The sequence below is a fragment of the Gallinula chloropus genome, assembly GCF_964237585.1.
Source record: "Gallinula chloropus genome assembly, chromosome: 1".
In the NCBI taxonomy this organism is placed as follows: Eukaryota; Metazoa; Chordata; class Aves; order Gruiformes; family Rallidae; genus Gallinula; species Gallinula chloropus.
In genome coordinates, this window is record NC_140085.1 from 128,989,810 (window position 1) to 129,007,730 (window position 17,921).

At 40.1% G+C, this 17,921-nt stretch overlaps 1 protein-coding gene across 1 annotated transcript in view; it reads right to left on the reverse strand.

Moving 5' to 3' along the window:
• The window catches only part of PHEX (phosphate regulating endopeptidase X-linked), a gene marked incomplete at its 5' end in the record, with an annotated part of 100,994 nt that overhangs the window by 54,432 nt on the left and 28,641 nt on the right, over window positions 1–17,921 (reverse strand). Inside the window, 5 exons of the mRNA XM_084279134.1 lie at window positions 1,745–1,873; window positions 5,990–6,083; window positions 12,592–12,737; window positions 13,028–13,111; window positions 15,933–16,049. Coding sequence (XP_084135260.1) covers window positions 1,745–1,873; window positions 5,990–6,083; window positions 12,592–12,737; window positions 13,028–13,111; window positions 15,933–16,049 — 570 coding nt within the window. The remainder of the gene's footprint in view (window positions 1–1,744; window positions 1,874–5,989; window positions 6,084–12,591; window positions 12,738–13,027; window positions 13,112–15,932; window positions 16,050–17,921) is intronic.

Below are 17,921 nucleotides of genomic sequence, written 5' to 3' on the forward strand. Positions count from 1 at the left end.
CTTGATAAAAGGAGAGAAGTAGCTAAGGTATGAAACATCAGTGACAAAGTATGGGTGGGAAATGAATCCATATTACCTATAACTCAGAATTTGCTTGTCGTAGACAGATATATGCCACAAGCCAGGGGAAAAAAAAAAAGACAAAAAAATTTGTACAAGTAAGAGTGCTTTTCTCAAGTGGTTTCTTACTGCTTAAGAGAGAGAAATAGAACTGAAAACCAGTGAAATGAAAATGATAACACCACAAATTATTAACCTGAAAAGCAGACTTCCAAATGGATTGCAACAAAATTCACCTGCATTCGATTCTATCTCGATGGGCAGTTCACTAAAAGTCTGAAGCTTGCAATCTACACTATCAACTGTATATGTGTTTCTTACTATGGATGCCGCTGTGAATTCAGACTTGATACATTTTTTCAAATATTTGATCTGAACTGAATTTTCATGCTAAGAAGTATTTTAATTCGGTCACATCTCAACAGAAAGCCATTCTCTATCAGCTTCTCATAGCAGTCCCTCCCATATAAAAACATGAAAACGGGTCTTTCCCTTCCATAAAGTGTACATTTCTCCTTCTGTTCTCACTTATCCTGCGCAGAAGCCACTAAAAGGATGTTGGCCACTAAACTGCAAAATAACACATTACAAGCTCAATCAAGAATCAGGGAACTGAAAAGCTGAATGTCAGAGAGGAAACTCCAGCTGAAGTCAAGTAGCAAAAGAAGTACAGAACCTGAGAGGGAAACACACATCATAAGGATTTGGACAAGCCAAATCAGACGTCTGTCTAAAACTGAGTCCTTCCCTATGAAAAAAAGTCACACTCAGGCTACTGAGCCAGGGAAGCACAAGACTATCACAGAGCTGTCGCTCCCAGCACAGGATCCTACTTCACATGTTTCCTAAAGTTGTGCCCCTCCTGCACTGACAGCTAAGTTCAGTGATTAAATTAGTTAATTTTAAATTGATTACTGTTGGAAAATCAATGTCTGGAAAAACAGATATTGGAAAACCTTACGAAAAAAATATGAACTGAAAAAAAGTCATAAATCATTGTGAAGGGTGATGAATCATTTGAATAAGTTATTAAGAGAAGTGATAATGTAACTATGAAGTTTTAGAACAAGGATGAACGCTCAGCTAAAAGTTACTCTCTGTACTCAGCAACGTGGAAGAATACTTTCCTTCACTGTTGAGCAAAAAAGTTTCGAATCACAAAAATAACTTCTCACTACATGGTTCTAAATACTTCTTGTAATTTGAACCAGGCATCAGTCACACTTTTCTTGCTTAGACTTTGAGTGTAGCACAGTCAGCTTTAAAAAGGCTACCCTGAAGCAGAAAAACACTGACCTGTCTTTTAACTGGCCAGAAAAACTACAATGAGTTACACTAGCTGTATTAAAGCATTTCTCATTGATACCTGTCACGCTGCTCCTGCACAGACTCGCTGTCATTATTTATGCAAATTAAAGGTGTTCAGCCTGGTTTTGATCTGGCTACCTATTTTCCTTGAGCTGCATATGGGAAGAATGGGCAGTGCCAAGACAGAAAGTTGTAATTTCTTTGACTTCATTCCATTTTCTCCTTGCTGGTTCCCATCCCCCACCCCCCTTTTTTTTAGTTCAATTAAACATTTTTTAAGAGTCTTTTTTTCTTTTTAAACTCTGGTCTAACATCAGAGAGAATTTATGAGAAATTGTCATGAGAAGTTTCTAGACAGAGATCTCAGAGCACTCACCATCTCTTTCTTGTCTTCTTGAAAATGGGCGTTCACGAACATCTTGCCCACAACGTAAGGGAGCGCGCTTTCAACGAGGTCCACGCATTTATCCCACTGGGGCAGCAAAGTTGTGGTTCCATGGATCACCTGTTAACAGTCACATGTAGTAAGCCATGAAATCGTACTCTTTAAGAACACCTCTGCATCCCCATACAGTACAGTCTAAAGTATATTTGTCAAAGAGCTACCATAAAGAAGCAATCACAATACTTCACAGTTATTTCTATTTTCATCAGGTGTTATGGCAAATCTTTTGAACCCCACAAAACAGCTGTAAGTTTTTTAAAGTGAGTACAATGCTAATGACTTAGACTAGGCTTAGAGAGTTAAAGAAAGGCATCCCCAAGTGACAATTTTAGACTAATTTTAGAAGTCTTTCAGTGTTCAGCCAAGAGTCACTTTCCTCCAGCAAATCCCTGCTCTGAGATAGCTCAACGTTTTTTCTTTTCTCTCACAACTGACTATGTGAGAAGCCTGGGGAGATCACTCTCATGACAGTGAGCTTAGTCCTTATGAAACACCTCCTACAGATCCCTCCACTGCCATGAACTTACCTGTGCTAACTATTGATGTCTAACATAGGTAGGTACATGTTCACACCTTTTTGCCATTTACCTGTCTAGTTAGTCTTACACAGCCTGTGTAAAAGACATAGTTCCCTAAGTATTTTCATGAGAAAACAATATGAACCATCAAGAGATTTGTTTGTCTCCAGGCTCTGATAATGTCCATGCAACAGCATACATATATGACCTTCAAAAGATAAATAGTCAAGAATGGTCAATGGGCCAAGAACATTACCGCCTTGGCTTCTGTTTTTCACAGGCAGAATGCTGTGTTGCAAGCATCACTGTGAATGCTTACCCATCTAATATTGCATTTTCTCATCAAGGCAGAAGTTCATTTAAAAAAAAAAGTATACACAGCACAAAATATGTGATGGGTCCACAAACACAAATAGCAAATCAAATTCTCATTTAGGAACCTTTTGTTGCTTTCAGTGTTCAGAGAGTCCCCTTTCCGCTTAAAGAACTTATTAAGCTTTTCCACAGAGAAGCAGCAAAATCCCAGTCCAGCAGTTAACACCTGTCAGCTGTGTAAAAGCAGAGCACGGTCGACACCAGGCCAGGTCAGGTGGGATAGGATTTTTAGCCTCTCACAGATTAAACAAGCTTTATAAGCACTGATCTAGTAGTTTCTGAGCCTATTATTTTTCCCAGTCATCTTTTCCTTTGAACCCAGGATTAAATTTCTAGCAAAAATGAAGGGTTTAGGTTTGTTGTTTTTCCAGTAAGAAAAGATTTCATTGGAAAATTCCAGAGTAGTTTAACACTCAGCTATTGAAGGTCAGATATTTTACTGGTTCAAAGATTGATTTTCTCCATCATATTGCCTGTAATTAAGCTTAATCAATGACTCATGCTTAAATACACCAGTGAATTGCATTTTCAAATGCTTTTTATTAATACTGTATGTGCACTAATAGATTTTCAATGACAGAAAGAATGCTGCTTCTATAAGAAAACCACATTGGGCAAACCGATACATAATATGGTAATGGTTTCCTAAACAGAGCCAAATTTGAAAATAAACTCCTTTGCCAAATCCTTCAACCTTCATATGTAACACAGCACTCACAGAAAGAAAAAAGAAATGAAGGAAAAAAAAAAAAGATGGGAAAATTTCTCTCCAGGGTCCAAGCAAAACCACAATGGAGCTTTTTCCTGACACAGAGGAGGGAGAGTCATGGCATTAGTCATCAGAGCTTGAAATTCCTTCTGAAAGCTCTGACTACGCATCAGCTGCAGAAAGAATCAGGAGACAGAGCTGGCTTTTAGACTGTGACATATTATTATTACAACACAATAATTATCGTTCTTTTGAGGGAGGCTTGACTGTAAGGAGGACAGAAAGACAGCACAGGTTGTGAAACCAATAAAAATAGAGCTGAGAGGAATAGATTATGTCTCACAGCTGGTTTATCGATATTTATGTTACAACAGCCAAATAGAACTCCCTCAAAATTGTCCTCCTAATATTAATGTACCACCTTAAAACACAGTACTCCAGGTAGTAACAGTGACTATAAATAGGAGGTTTCAAGTTCTCCCAGTAGATTCAGAGCTCCACAGTTAACTGATGTCTTCCCCAGGTGCCACTGCACATTTTCTAGCACTCAACGTGCCACTGCAGAGGAGCTGATGATAGTTGCTGATGTGGTAATCAAAGAACTTTCTCTAGAGTCAGCAGGTTTGTCCTATTTCTCAACCTGAAGCATTATCATGTCCTTTTCCCTCTCTTTGCAAAGAGTTTAAGTGTCCTGATGCCAGGGTTTCTACATGTAAAATGTAAAAGCCATCAACAGAAAATGAGAACCTGGTGGAAAAATACTATGCTTGTGATTGGATTTTTCACTTCAAAATGGTCACTGATGCAACTTGTGGTCATGTCTTTTTAGTAGCCCTTCAATATTTTCTTCACTTACCTGGCAAGAGGTTGGAGGGTCCTTTTTATGATCCCAAGGGAATTGTGTGCCTTTAGTCCCCCAGCCTCTGGGCTAATCTGTTGATCAGAGCTTCTGCCTTGGACTCCAATTCTCATGTCCTTCCTGCTGACTTGGGAAGTCTGTTCCCCTGAGCTTTTACTGTGCGTAGCTTTAGCTATTAACTATTAGCTATTGCTGTTTACTCCACTTCACTAACGCTTTGTCTCCAGGTCCCGGGGGCAGATTATGGGAATGAGCTGCTGACTCACTGCTCTTACTGTGCTGTTAAGTTTTCACAACCACTTACATGAAACCCTTGATGAGACTGTTAAAAGGCATTGAATCAACTTGAATTAGATTTCTCCCATAGCTTCTGAAGAAAGTACCCGAAGAAGTGACAGCACCTAGTTAACACATCAAAATACACAGTATCCAAAGCTCAACGTTTCCTTCCAGGAATTTTTCTGGCCATAATATAACTCAATATAACTCAGTATTATGCTGCAGACTGGCTGATGGCCAACATCAATCTAGTTTACCTGGCTAACAAGGAAGGTCCCAGGAGAGGACACACTTACAAACTTGTGACTGTGGTCCTGACAGCCACTTTCTCACATTTGTGCACACAGAAAAAGGCAACCTTAACTGACTCAAATATGATTTCATAAGTATAAGAGACTACATTTTCTGTGTAGCTCCCATCAAGCTCTTTAGAGCTTATTTTTAGGTATGCGATCAACTCAGAGCTATTCCAGTACCAGTCAGGAAAGACATTATGGGTGCTTCAATTAGCCACCTCCATGGCTCACCAGGGAGGAATGAGCACACACACTTTCTGTGCCACGTCATTGGCAGCATCATAACAGCCTCCTGTTGTCATCATGTCACCAAGCAGCTAATTTTCATAGCAACAAAAGAAAAGTTCACCATCTAAACTATGGTGGGGTGGAAACAAGGTGACAAAGTACCTTTCTGTTTCAGATTTGTCCCTGGTTTACATAAAGAGCCCTCATGTTGCCACAGGATCATCAGCATGGCTTTCTATTTGGGGCTCACTCAATGTGTGCATTTTACATAAAGTCCCAGATTTATGTAAAATAGATAGTTAGCTGTGCTCTCATAGCTTGGGGCAATGACTAAGTAATGTCTTCTAGGGCCTCTGCAACTCCAACCTAGAAGGCACCTGGTCAGATTCCCTGTGGAAATGGCTGATATATGTACGTGCTAGAGCTCATGTAACGTTGGCCCCAGAGCAGGAGAGAAGTTTGAGCCATCCTGGAAAAGATGAAATCTTCGTCTTTTGTTTTACCAGAGCTACATTCATGCATGTGTAAACAGTAGATTTTTCAAAAGCTTAAGATTTTAGCCAAACCCATTTGCCCTGCAGGAATAGCACAAGTCACAGCCATGACACGTAGCTTAAAAACTTACCAGCTTTCAAGTTTCTGCATAAGAAGATTAAGTTTTTTAAGGGGGAGGTCTAAAATGCTCCTGAACATAATCTAAAAGACATTCTTCCTTAGCATCATGCACAAGACTATGTATGTCTTTATTGTTTTAGAGGGAGACTTAAACAAACAGCAACAAAAAAGGTTTTTTAAGAAATTTACCCAGCATGGAAAACATTTCATGTTTTGCACAGGTATAAGCAACTATAAAGGAAACCAGGAGTGTCAACACTCGTATGGTTGTAACTGCTATAAAAACTCCTAACTTACCCGAGAAAATTCCAGCCACCGGTACTGAAAACGTCTACTGAGGTTAAATAACCTTGAATAAACCATCCTCCACACCAGATAATTGGCAAGAGTCCTGTTAAATCAGACATATTTTTGTCAGACATCTAAATGCATATGATGTACCGCAAAGCACTCAGAAATAGCTCTACAAACATTTCAACTGAATGGTGGAAATTTCACCTTGGAAATTAATGAGTGATGACCAAATTGATAAATCTCTATTACGCAGAAGAATCTTTATGATTGCAGCCAGTTAATATGTAACTGCACCATGATAACCATCTTCTAGGGGATATTTCAAATGAGTCCATCTCCTAGTGTGTCATTTTTAGGGAATTTTTTTTTCAAAAGACAGTTTTCATTTTCCACAGAAGTGGCAAGAACTGTGTCATAATAATAGTTGCATAAAAGTTCTATGCAGAGATAAGAAAATAACTGATTTTTCTTTGCAAATCAAAGTGAATGTTATCTCTCCTCATTAGTAGGGCACAGAAATTGTAACTATGAAACAGAACAGATAACAGTCCATCCCGTATACATTATCACTATCTCATATCTCTATCTTTCATTAGAAGTTTTCAGTATGCTTTTTAAAGTCCTTACTACCCACAGAGTTACTAAAGTATTACCACTCTTATTTTGCAGATGAATAACTGAAACACCAAAACAATAACAAGAATCTCATAAGAACTGAGGCTCAGAGATCTAGGAAGAACATGTTCAAACTTCCCAGGAGACTTGACATTCATGACCCTTTTTTCCAACTTCAGGCACTTGACTGGGGGATTTAACTAGTCTGGGCTGAGCTCTCTCCATGCTCAGCAGCAGCTGTATGAAGTAAAGGTGCAATGTGAAATAGGCAATTCAACTTTGAACAGTCTCAAAACAAGGCCAGTAATGGCCTCAAAGTATTATCATCATCTTGTCTTATAGATGACATTTTTCAAGGACAGTCATTACTCTAAAGCTACAGATATTGAAAAGTTTTTTGCTCTACACTGGGAGACACAACATTTTGGGCAGGCCACAGACTTCTCTATAGGGATGAAAATTATTCCTTCACTGTTACGGACCATGTGAACAGCTTCCCTTTCAATAGAAATCCCATTTCTGCTACCTTCCATTGCCACAGACGTGGAGCTGCACAGCTCTTTCTATGGTGTCACTCCATCAACTTCATTCGCTGACACATCCCATACTGTACCCGCCTCTGAATAGTAACTTTGTTGGTAAGTTGTCTTCACAGCAGTGTCCACCTGAGCCATAACATGAGTTTTGCCTCTCTGTGTGCCCATATAAAGCCTCCAGCTCAAGACACATTTCTCCTGCGAGCTCACACTCTTGGCGTGCTCTCCAGGAGCTGGTTGAGATGTGCACTGGGGCCCAATCTGGTCCTGCACAGCGGTGAGCAGTCAGAGAAGGCAGGCACTCAGCAGCACATCTGGACTTGGCTGTCCCTGCAGGCCACTCCATCCAAACTGAAGCTAGCGCAAGTGTGCATGCTCACATGAACCTTCATGGCAGCTGTGCACCTGCAGCAGCCCGGGCAAGGCCAGTCCTTCCCGTTGCTTAAGTCTGTGTATGCTTATAGGTCAGAAATATGGTCAACTCCCTTCACACAGGAAAACTGGAGGGTGCAATCTGAGGCCAACTGTCACCTCAAAGGCAGGTGCCTGCTACTCAATCGGTTTTGTGGCCAGTGGCAGCTTCTGCCGGGGTGTGATTTATAAGTCCTGCCTTTTACACTCCTCCTGATCTCTCACGCTGTGGAGAGAGGCTTTCACAAAACATTAATGTAAAGCCTTTCTCCCGTTTAATTTCATTTTCTTTTCCAGGCGCTCAGGTCTGAATTCATCCCATTGAACTCAGTGTAACTTTAGATATGCCACATAACCCTGGGCACATTCCCTCTTTTAGTATGCAGATATATCATGTAGTACACGTAAATCCCCACAATAATCATAAAACATATCTGAAAAAGCTTTTTAGCATGAATAATGTACACTTGTAACGCTGTACATGTCACAAAAGCCAAAACAGTTAGCTCTGCTTAGATGATCAAACCATTCTGAGATAATGCTTAGGGTCATTAAAAATTCATTCCAGCCTATGAAATACCAGAAAGTATAGATTTCTCCTTAACACATTTCTGACAATGTGAAATTTCCTCACTCAACGGCAACTGCAGCACGCTAAAAGTGCTCAGCTCTCCCTGATTTTGTAAATGACTAGTACTCCACATGCCTCACAATGCTCTGCCTCAGGTAATTCAGCACAGCTGAATAGCATCCATGCTTCTGCAGTAACTACTCTGTGGGTCTAATACAGTATTTATGCAAGTCTTACAGATTAAAAGGTTTAAAGATTTAATTTCGATCAAAAGTCCTAGGTAAAAAACCTCAGCTAAATAGACTGCTATCATAAACTAATTATTTGTTACAATTCAGTACTTAATTGCTACCGAAAAATCAATTCTCCCTTCTGTGTGCTGCTCGTTTTCTTCCGGCAGTATTTGTCCTTATGGTCGAGTTGGAAAACCTCTGTCAATTTGTTAGTGAATGAAATATTGAAATTTGTAAAGGATTAGGTTCAAAAAGGTGGCATATTCAAAGACACTAATATCAATGGGAAATCAAAAACCGTTCTACCAGGCATAAGTAATGAAGGCAGCAGTCAATTTTGGGAAATATTGGACAGTTAATTGAGGTTTGTTTTAATCTGGGAAGGAAAAGGCGAATGACAAGTCCTAAAAACAAGTTGTCTGATGAGACTGTAATAATTCCTGATTGTACTTGCACTAGAATCCACTGATGCATACAATGCATAAACCAGGAACTTTTCACTTCAAAGCTCAGAGGTATGTTTATTTGCTGGGGGACGGGGAAGGTTGAGGGATTTTGCCACTGCTTGTTTGAGGGGCACTGTTCTTTGTTTTGTTTTTCAAAACAAACCAAAATAAAATCATATTTTATTTGAATTTGTTTACCTAATGGGAGGAATGGTAATTTTACCTGTCTGGCTAACTAAACAAACTTAAAATCAATTGGTCATCTTAATTTGGTTTAAAAACAGACACTTTTTGATTATGAAATGCCTCCAGTGCACAGCTTGCAATGATTTCTATCCCACTTCCATGAATAAGCTCAGAGAAGTTAACCTCTTCAACATGGAGAAAAACCCAAGACACAAATGAAACACACAAATTCTTTCTGTCCTTTCAATGATACCAGAGCAGTTGTCGTTGTAACCTTTTGGAAGAGCACAGTACACAGTCCCCTACCTTGCCTTCAAAATGACTGTTGTCGTTTTGTGAATGAAGTGTAGGCCCTTTCTAAACCCATGAGACCATTGTTGCCATGCACACTTCCAAAGGAAGCAGTAGAGAGCTCATGTGCTGGGATAGTTAAAATTATAACAGCACTTATTGAATACCTACCAAGGAATACTCAACCCCATCTGGGAATAAAGTAGGTTGCTCATGTAAAATTCTGTGACTGTAATACTTTAATCAACAGATATATGGGCAATTAAAGAGGATAGATTTAATATGAGATAGATGTAAAAACTAATCGACGTTTTAAGAAAAAGATCCTTTTCACAAATTTTGAGATCTATTTGAAAATGGTATTCATAATTGAGTCATGAATCAAATTATAAGTACTGGAAAGCTTCTGTCTCCGTTGCTAGAGGCAGAAGTTCAAGTCAAATTACTGTAACAACTTCCCTCTCTAACTAATTATTCAGAGGCAGGCTAAGACTAGAAAGGAGATCTAGTGCACCCACCCCTCTCTAAAGATAATTCCTCTTATGCTGCAGGAATTGTAGAGCACTTCTTTATTATTGGCCCCATACTGCAAAGATGGGGTAAGGTAAGGCAATGGAAACCGGTTATTCGTTCTGACATCCGTGAGAATGGCAAAGCTGCTTACTTCAACAGCTGTAAATGTCTCTAACGAGGACACAATTTACTGTGTATTATGGCTCACACACAAAGTACCAGCACATGGGTAACAGGGAAAGGATATAAGGGGCTCCTGACTGCTGTCCTGTTCCCCCCCATCACAAGGCACAGCTGTATTGGAGCTTTGCCATTATCTCATTTACACGTGCCTACATCTGTGTTTTCAACACACACCTCTTCTTCCTGTAATAGATAGAGACTCCATTAAATATGCTAAAAAACTGAAGGAATCCCTGGCAACTTCTTACAAAGAGGGTGTGACTTCAGCACCGAACATCTGACGTGACTGAGGCTAGCTAGCCCAGGGCTGATGGAAGTTCCTGCAGGCTAGCTGTCCGGCTTCTAGGGCAGCTTGCTGCAAAGACCCTCGCTCCTTGGCTGGATTCACAACAGTGCCCTGGCTTGGGAACTGCAGACAGATTTCTGAACCACGCTGCTGCACATATTTCAAGCTCTGCACAGTAACTTGATTATATGCAGCAGGGTTGTCAAGTAAATAACAGCCTTATTCTACTAAATTCACTCCACACCCTGCCAATGTGCTATTTTCTCCTAACACTGCCGTGTGAATGATTTCACAATTCAAGATTGTTCAGCAGGTTCTCTGAGGGAGTGGTTTTTAATATGGTGATTGTGAGTCCATATGACTTGTCACCTCCATCACTGAGAACTGCTTCTGTAGCCAGGTTTGGTATTCACTCCATTCTTCCCTCCACCTGAAACACAAATTTCACAGAGTGCTTTGCCAAATCACTGGGGCACGAACTGTCTTTTCGTGCCATTTTGAATAGTACCCATGCCAGCAGGGTGCTCATCTCGGATGGGGACACACAAGGTATTAGAATAAAAGTACAAATTATGGAGAGAAGGTCTGTAACAGAAAAGAATAAGAACTCAGTGAAAGTACTTGCTTCTCCTAATGATGCTGCATCTTCTGAAATGGTGATAGGTCAATTCGCCTTCTAATCAACAAAGCAAGTCTAAAATTTTGGAATGCTATACTGGGAATTGGGATCAGTCTAGATATTTTTGCTACAAACCAAATTCACGTTGTTTGCATTAATTAAACCTTTAAAATATCATATGGAGAATGACAAATGAGATTACCTAAAAGAAAATACCCTTGTTAAGCTTTCGGAGTTGGCCTACAGGGAAATGTTAAGACCTCATTGTTAGGAGTTCACATTAAGATTATTTCCTAATTTTCTCAGGCCAGATAACAAGGTTATTTCTGAGGCACGCTATGACATTTCCAGTAATGAACATTACCTTCTAATAGATAAACATGATCTTTGCTATCACACAGCAACTGTTTGGATGGATTCTACGTACAAGAACTTGAAGTCTTGCTCGGGCTGAGTTAAGCACTCTATTTGCCATTTCTAACAAATGTCTTAGGGTAAGATTGAGCAGAAAATGCCTAAACCATTATCAGCTGTAAGTTATGCAGTCTGAATATACTGGAAATCAGACACTACTTTCATCCATCCCCCGTCATCTGTGGTGATCAGGAAGCTGGTCTCCAGCTTTGTTGAAGACAGGCATTGCCATATTTTCTGGCAGCCTCCCTCTGCCATGACACACTGCCTGTCTTAACTTCTCCAGAAAACTCAGAGCCAGATTTTCCTCAAATAAGACCCTAATAGAAAAAAGCTTCCAAGTATTCAGTCTGTAGTTACAGAATATATTTGTATGTAAGTGTATTTGTGCACAGGGAATGACTAATTCTCTGCTGTCTAGATACATGTGCATCCTTTAAATCACTGCCTTACCCCCACTGAAGTAACTGAGATACAAAACACAGACAGCCCAAAACATTCAGAAGGCTTTCTTGAGCAGAATAAAATTGGTGGCACACTAACAATATTTGACTGAATTTTATAAAGTGAGGATGTTTGATGAGGTGTAGGAAAATCAATCATTTTCTTTCTTGTTGTTTGAGCTACGTGTTTTTACAGGTGCAATGAAATAATGTGAGCATTCTGTCACTGGAGACACAGAGAAACAGGATACGGATAATGCTTCTGAATTAGTCTTTTTTTTTTTTCCTGAAATGTAAATTTAGTAATGGCTACACTGTACAATCAGCAAAGAATGATTTTTCAAGAAAAGAGCTTAGCAATTTTTTTTTTTTAAGTTCAGCAACATGCCTCAGCAGAGAGCAAATTGTCACAGAAATCACTTAGATGTCATCAATAACAATGTTTCAAAATGGGATGTCATCTCCACGTACACTTTTTTCATCGCATTGCCCAAAGGTGTCCTGCTTCCCTGCGCAAAGCACATCTACGGTGTTTAATCTTAACTACCTGCATTTTATCACTACGTTCTACAAGTGTAAATGATTTCACAAGATACAAGAGATGCTGAATGCATCTGCAAAAAGCAGCTCTAATGTAATCTACGTTGTTGGTAAAATAAGAAAGGTATTGAAACTGCAAATTCTCCTGCAACGCACGATGTAGTACCTATATCCTCATTCAGACAAAACCAAGTAGAGTTTTGCCTGGAGACATGATTCCAAGAATATCTGAAGCACCTGAAAAAAAAAAAAACCAGGAAAAGCCCAGCTTTTGATGTCCTCTCATAAATGTGGGTGAAATCATCATAGATTGCTTACTTTTTCCTTTCATTTTCTAATATCCTGAATAAATCTTTGAAGTACTGGGGAACACGGACAATCACATTTTCTGAAGGACCTATATCTTTGAGCTCAGGATAGAGTCTGGTATCAATCACCTTCTTGATGTAACCCAGCCAGTCAAACTGCAATGACAAAGAGAAGGCTGGTTAAAGAAGATTATGAAGAGGGATGATTTATTAATGAAATTGCACCTTTGAGACTAATGGTTTCAAAGCTCTACTTATTAAAAATTTAGAAACTATTGTATTTTGTCATTACATGTGTTTTCAAACCTCAGTAAAGTCATAACTATTTAAAACAACATATATTGTAATTGAGTACTCACATTCCTTACGCCACCCCTTTAATATGCTGCTCTGAACACTACAGGTCAGTCATTAAAAGAACAATTTTGCAATTTTCACCAACAAACCTGCGGAATCATGGTACTAAGCTCCGATATGTTCATTTTATTGTACATCACCTCACTTGTTCGATTTTCATAAGGAATCATGATCTGGGGAGGCAAAAAAAAAAAAAGAAAAGCAAACAAAAATAATCATCAAAACAAGGAGTATCTTGCAGGGACCTGCTCTTACATCATTACTGTCCATCATAATCTCAGAGCAGAAATATCTCACCACCTGTTTTCTAAGCATTCATGGCATTCGTTTTCTGAGGATGACATTTAACTAGGAAAAATGGAGCACAGTTCATTGTCAGCTTAACTCACTACTGGAGAATTTAAGGAGCTGCATGTCTTCTTTGAACATATTAAAAAAAATTAGCTCTGATTATACTAAGGAAATTATTCATAAAAAATAAAAGCACACCTCAACTACTAATACTTACCCATCCCATCATGTCAGGTAGAAGCCAGCTCCCAACTATATCGTTTAATAGGTAAAATCTGAATAGGTATGCTGGAAGCACATGTCATCTCTTGGATTTGAACATGTTCTTGCTATGGCCTTACTCCATCCAAGGGAAGAGCCAAATACATACAAGTTTCTCCACATTTTACCCCAGCATAGTGATTTCTATAGCAGGAAAGCTGGGTATAGAGGCCAGATATGAATTAAGGCATTTTCCAACCTGCCTTCTTATCTGGCTGACCAGAGGAGCCAGACCTCAGGGTCCACTGCAATGTCAAAGTCCAAGGGCATAGAAAAAAAAAATCCTAAATATAAAGCATATTCTTTTATAGCTGACAAGGGACATTCAGATTCCAAGATGTCAGTATAGTTCATAACAGAAAACCAGGAGTACATGATATGGCTCAACGTTTTTCTCAGTGTTCAAGAGAAACAAGGATCCCCGATGGCAACTCCAGCCCTGCTCCAAGCTAAATCCTATACAACAGGCTGTACACTGTGCAGTTGAAAGAGGACAGAGATTGATGCCAGACTAACCAGACAGTTGGCAGTTCTCCAGCAAAAATTCTCCAGTAAGTGTCTGCGGTTTTACTATTGCTCAAGCCACACAGGGGGAGGAAAAAAACCCAAAATACTGTTTTCTCCCCTTCTGCAAATTTCATTTATCTGACAAATCCTTAAACTCTTCTTGAACCCATTTGCTCCCTTCCTCTCAAAACTTTCCCTCTTCTTCCAGTAATTCAAACCTACTTGAAATCTCCCTTGTACACAACAAGCTCTCTTAAAGCCTGCTACTCCTTCTTATATCCAAAGTATCTCCCCTTTGCTCATGCTGCTTCTTCTCCTGAGTGCACAACTTCTCCATTTTGTATTTTCACTGAAAATGAATACAGTGCAACACAGGATACAGTAAAAGTGCAGGTAACAAACAAGACCATCTCCTTTGAAATCATGGTAATATATATAATTTATATATAATTCTTTTTGCTCGTTAGGGATCATGCAATAATGCGTGGCCCTTCACTCATGCCTAATACCTGGGTATATTTTAGGAGGATTATTCATACTAAAGGGAAATTAGGTAACCATGAGCAAGCATGGCTTGTTGCATAACGGTAAGCGTTTCTGATCCTGAAGGCTGGTATGTGATCCAAAGGCATCTTGCATGACAACTTCACCAATATAATTTGTGGATTAAAGCTCTTAACATTCATTAAGTAAAGCATTAAAACTACCAGAGGTAGAAAGGCATCTTGCCACATCACCAGTGAACAGGAGAAACATTTCCTGGTCTCCCAGTCCACTGGGTCAAAACAAGGTATGTCCTCATCAATCCATTAAGGCTAGGTAATTGAAACTAAATACTGCACTTTATTCAGAGGTTTGACAAAATGTCATCCCCTCTTTCAGTAAAGAGGTGAAAACACTGATTTACTACAGTGGTGGATGGCCCTCAATTCTGCACACAAGCACCAGTAAGAAGCATCACAGCCATTCCTCCTGTAGATGGCAACAGCAGAACCCAGGGAAAAGCCATTTTCTGCTGCATGACCTATCCCGTGCAACAAGCTTCTCTGTTAACTGGACACTCAGCATCTCACAAGGGACAGTGGGAAAGACATCTTCTTTCCTCGGCAATGTGAAGAAATCTTCAGCTCAGCTGGCAGTTTTGCAAATCAACGTCAAGTTTGTAGCCCTAACTTTTGCTGGACTGCCAACGTTGAGGCTAAATTTTCCCTCTCACTTTGGAAGAAGTGGAAACAGCAGTGGACTTGGAGCTCCCAGGAGCTGGATTCCTGCAGTATCCATATATATCCGTGAAACAGGGATATGGGAAAGAAGAACTGCTCTGTCAGCCTGCAACAGTCCTAATATGCAAATTAAACTCAACAACAGGGCAAAAATTTCAGCATGTAAATCTGTCAGAACCAAGTATCAGATTTAAACCTGCTTAACTCTACTGTGTTCAGTAAGTAAACTCACGGAGTTTATCATCGCCTCTCCCAGGGTAACTGGTGAAAGCAGCTCAGGAGATAGCTGTGGTGCTACCATAACCATTGCCTTCTCCCTACCACCTTAGTGTTGCACTGCTTTGAGACTGTTCCTCAGACAATCAGCCTGGTTTGCTCCTTGGATAGTAATGTATTCACAACATAGCTGCACACCTCGGACTCGAACACTGCCCAAGTTCAAAATTAAGAAGTGTTAATTTAAAGGACTGAGGGTATTTGGCTAAGTTGTTTGTTATGGTTTGTTTTTTTTCCCAAGAATGTAATAATCAGTTTAACAACTAAGGGAGGAAGATTGTTCATCCTTTCTTCATCAGATTCTGCTTCTTTCCTTCTTCGTCCAAAAACCACTATTGCTAAGGCTGTTGATGTAATGGATTTCTGTTTTGAAACAGAATTGCACTTTGTAAAATTTTTTTTAAAGCTAGCTTCAATCCCACATTAAATTACAAACCTCAGCTATTTTAATTTCCAGCTTTAGGACTGACTTCATATCAGATTCAGCTCGTGAAGCATTTGCACCCAGAAACACTGCTGTATCAACCATGAACTGCAAAAAGGCATCTCGGTACTGCAAAGAAAAGAAAAAAGAGAAAAAAAAAGAGTGAAATGACCACTGGATTTGCACAGTAGGCCAGAAGTTCCCCACTCTACCAATGACCACAGTACTTTGTACTTTTATGCCCTAGCAACCAGTGTTGTACTTTCCTTACTTTGAATGCCTGCTGTTATCAAGGAGAAAAGGAGGGAGAACACTGTAAACATACTGTGCACAACAGAGATACCTGTGGCAGTTCACAGAGCAGAAATCACAGGAAATGCAAATGCCACTTTGGGATTAGACTGGCAACACTTGCAGCTCTGATAGTGAGATTAGAGAATGAGTATGAGTGCACACCAATATGTTATGCAAATTCATACAGTAATAGTACAGGACTGGAAAAGTACTTAACATACAAGTGCAAGCTTAGTGGCTGAATAAGGAGATACAGGGATGCTCCACCAAGTTATCTCCTCTGCTCTTCCCACAGCCCTCCAACACATATCCTTGCCACAATGATCTGCTCTCCCTAGGCTATTATAAATAAAGGAAGTTTTAGTCTCAGTGTGTATACAAAGCCTGCCAGTACCTGAAGGGTCCTACAGGAAAGCTGGAGAGGGACTGGTTACAAGGGCAGGTGGTGATAGGACAAGGGGTAATGGCTTTAGGCTGAAGGAGGAGAGATTTAGATTAGACATTAGGAGGAAATCCTTCCCTGTGAGGGTGGTGAGGCCCTGGCACAGGCTGCCCAGAGAAGCTGTGGCTGCCCCCTCCCTGGCAGTGTTCAAGGACAGGTAGGATGGGGCTTTGGGCAACTTGGTCTAGTGGAGGGTGTCCCTGCCCATGGCAGGGGGGTGATTCTAGATGGTCTTTAGGGTCCCTTACAAATCAAACCAGCCTGTGATTAGATGAAATTTTAGCAAAATACACTGTATGTAATGATACTATAGGAATTTCTGTACTGTCTCACCCTTAGTATAACCTTTCAGACATTTTGAATGTATCAGATGGCTCCTCATCTACTTCTACGTGCTCTGGAAAAAATTCTCCACAGAAAGGGTTATCAATCATTGGACCAGGCTGTCCAGGGAAGTGGTTGAGGTATATATAAATACCCCTGGAGGTATTTAAAAGATGTGTAGATGTGCCACTTAGGGATGCAGTATAGTGGTGGACTTGGCAGTGCTAGGTTAATGGTTGGACTTGATCTTAAAGGTCTTTTACAATATAAATATTTATATGAAAACTGTAAAACTTAAACCAGTAGCAATGACTCATCACTCCTGACAACCCAAGGGGTTTTCTTTGAGCTTATGGCTGTGTGTGCTATATGGTGCCCACAGGACTTCATCAAATGAGGGGGGGAAAGATGTTGCCATTGTCAAATACTGATACTTTAAAACCTTTGATAAACATCATTTGTTCATGACTGCTGTCCATAGAAAAGCAGCAAGAAACTAAGCTGTAGCAGAGAAATCATAAAGTGAGGAATGGGAAAGGGGAAATAAATACTCAAAATAGGTTGAGGAATTCTTATTCCCTTCATTAAATTAATTCAGGTTAACTTGATGATAATAACCTGCAGAGACTCTTGAAATGTGTTCAGCCTTCTGGCCTAATTGAGCCCAAGAGGCAGGGCTGGAGAGCAGCTCATCAAGGCACTATAACAGATGCAGCAGCTTCCAGGCTCCACTGTGTTGAGACATTCTTGAGCATCTGGGCACTTTGTCCACGACCTGGGAACCCCTGGGGCCACCTTTGAGAGACAAGAGAACTGCTACCAGGTCAGACAAAGACTACTGACAGAGTGCACCCAAGGCCTATTTGGAGGAGCTGGGGAGTGCTGGAGGAGTGACTGATGCACCAGATGGTTGTGCTGCCATTCAGAAGGACCTTGACAAA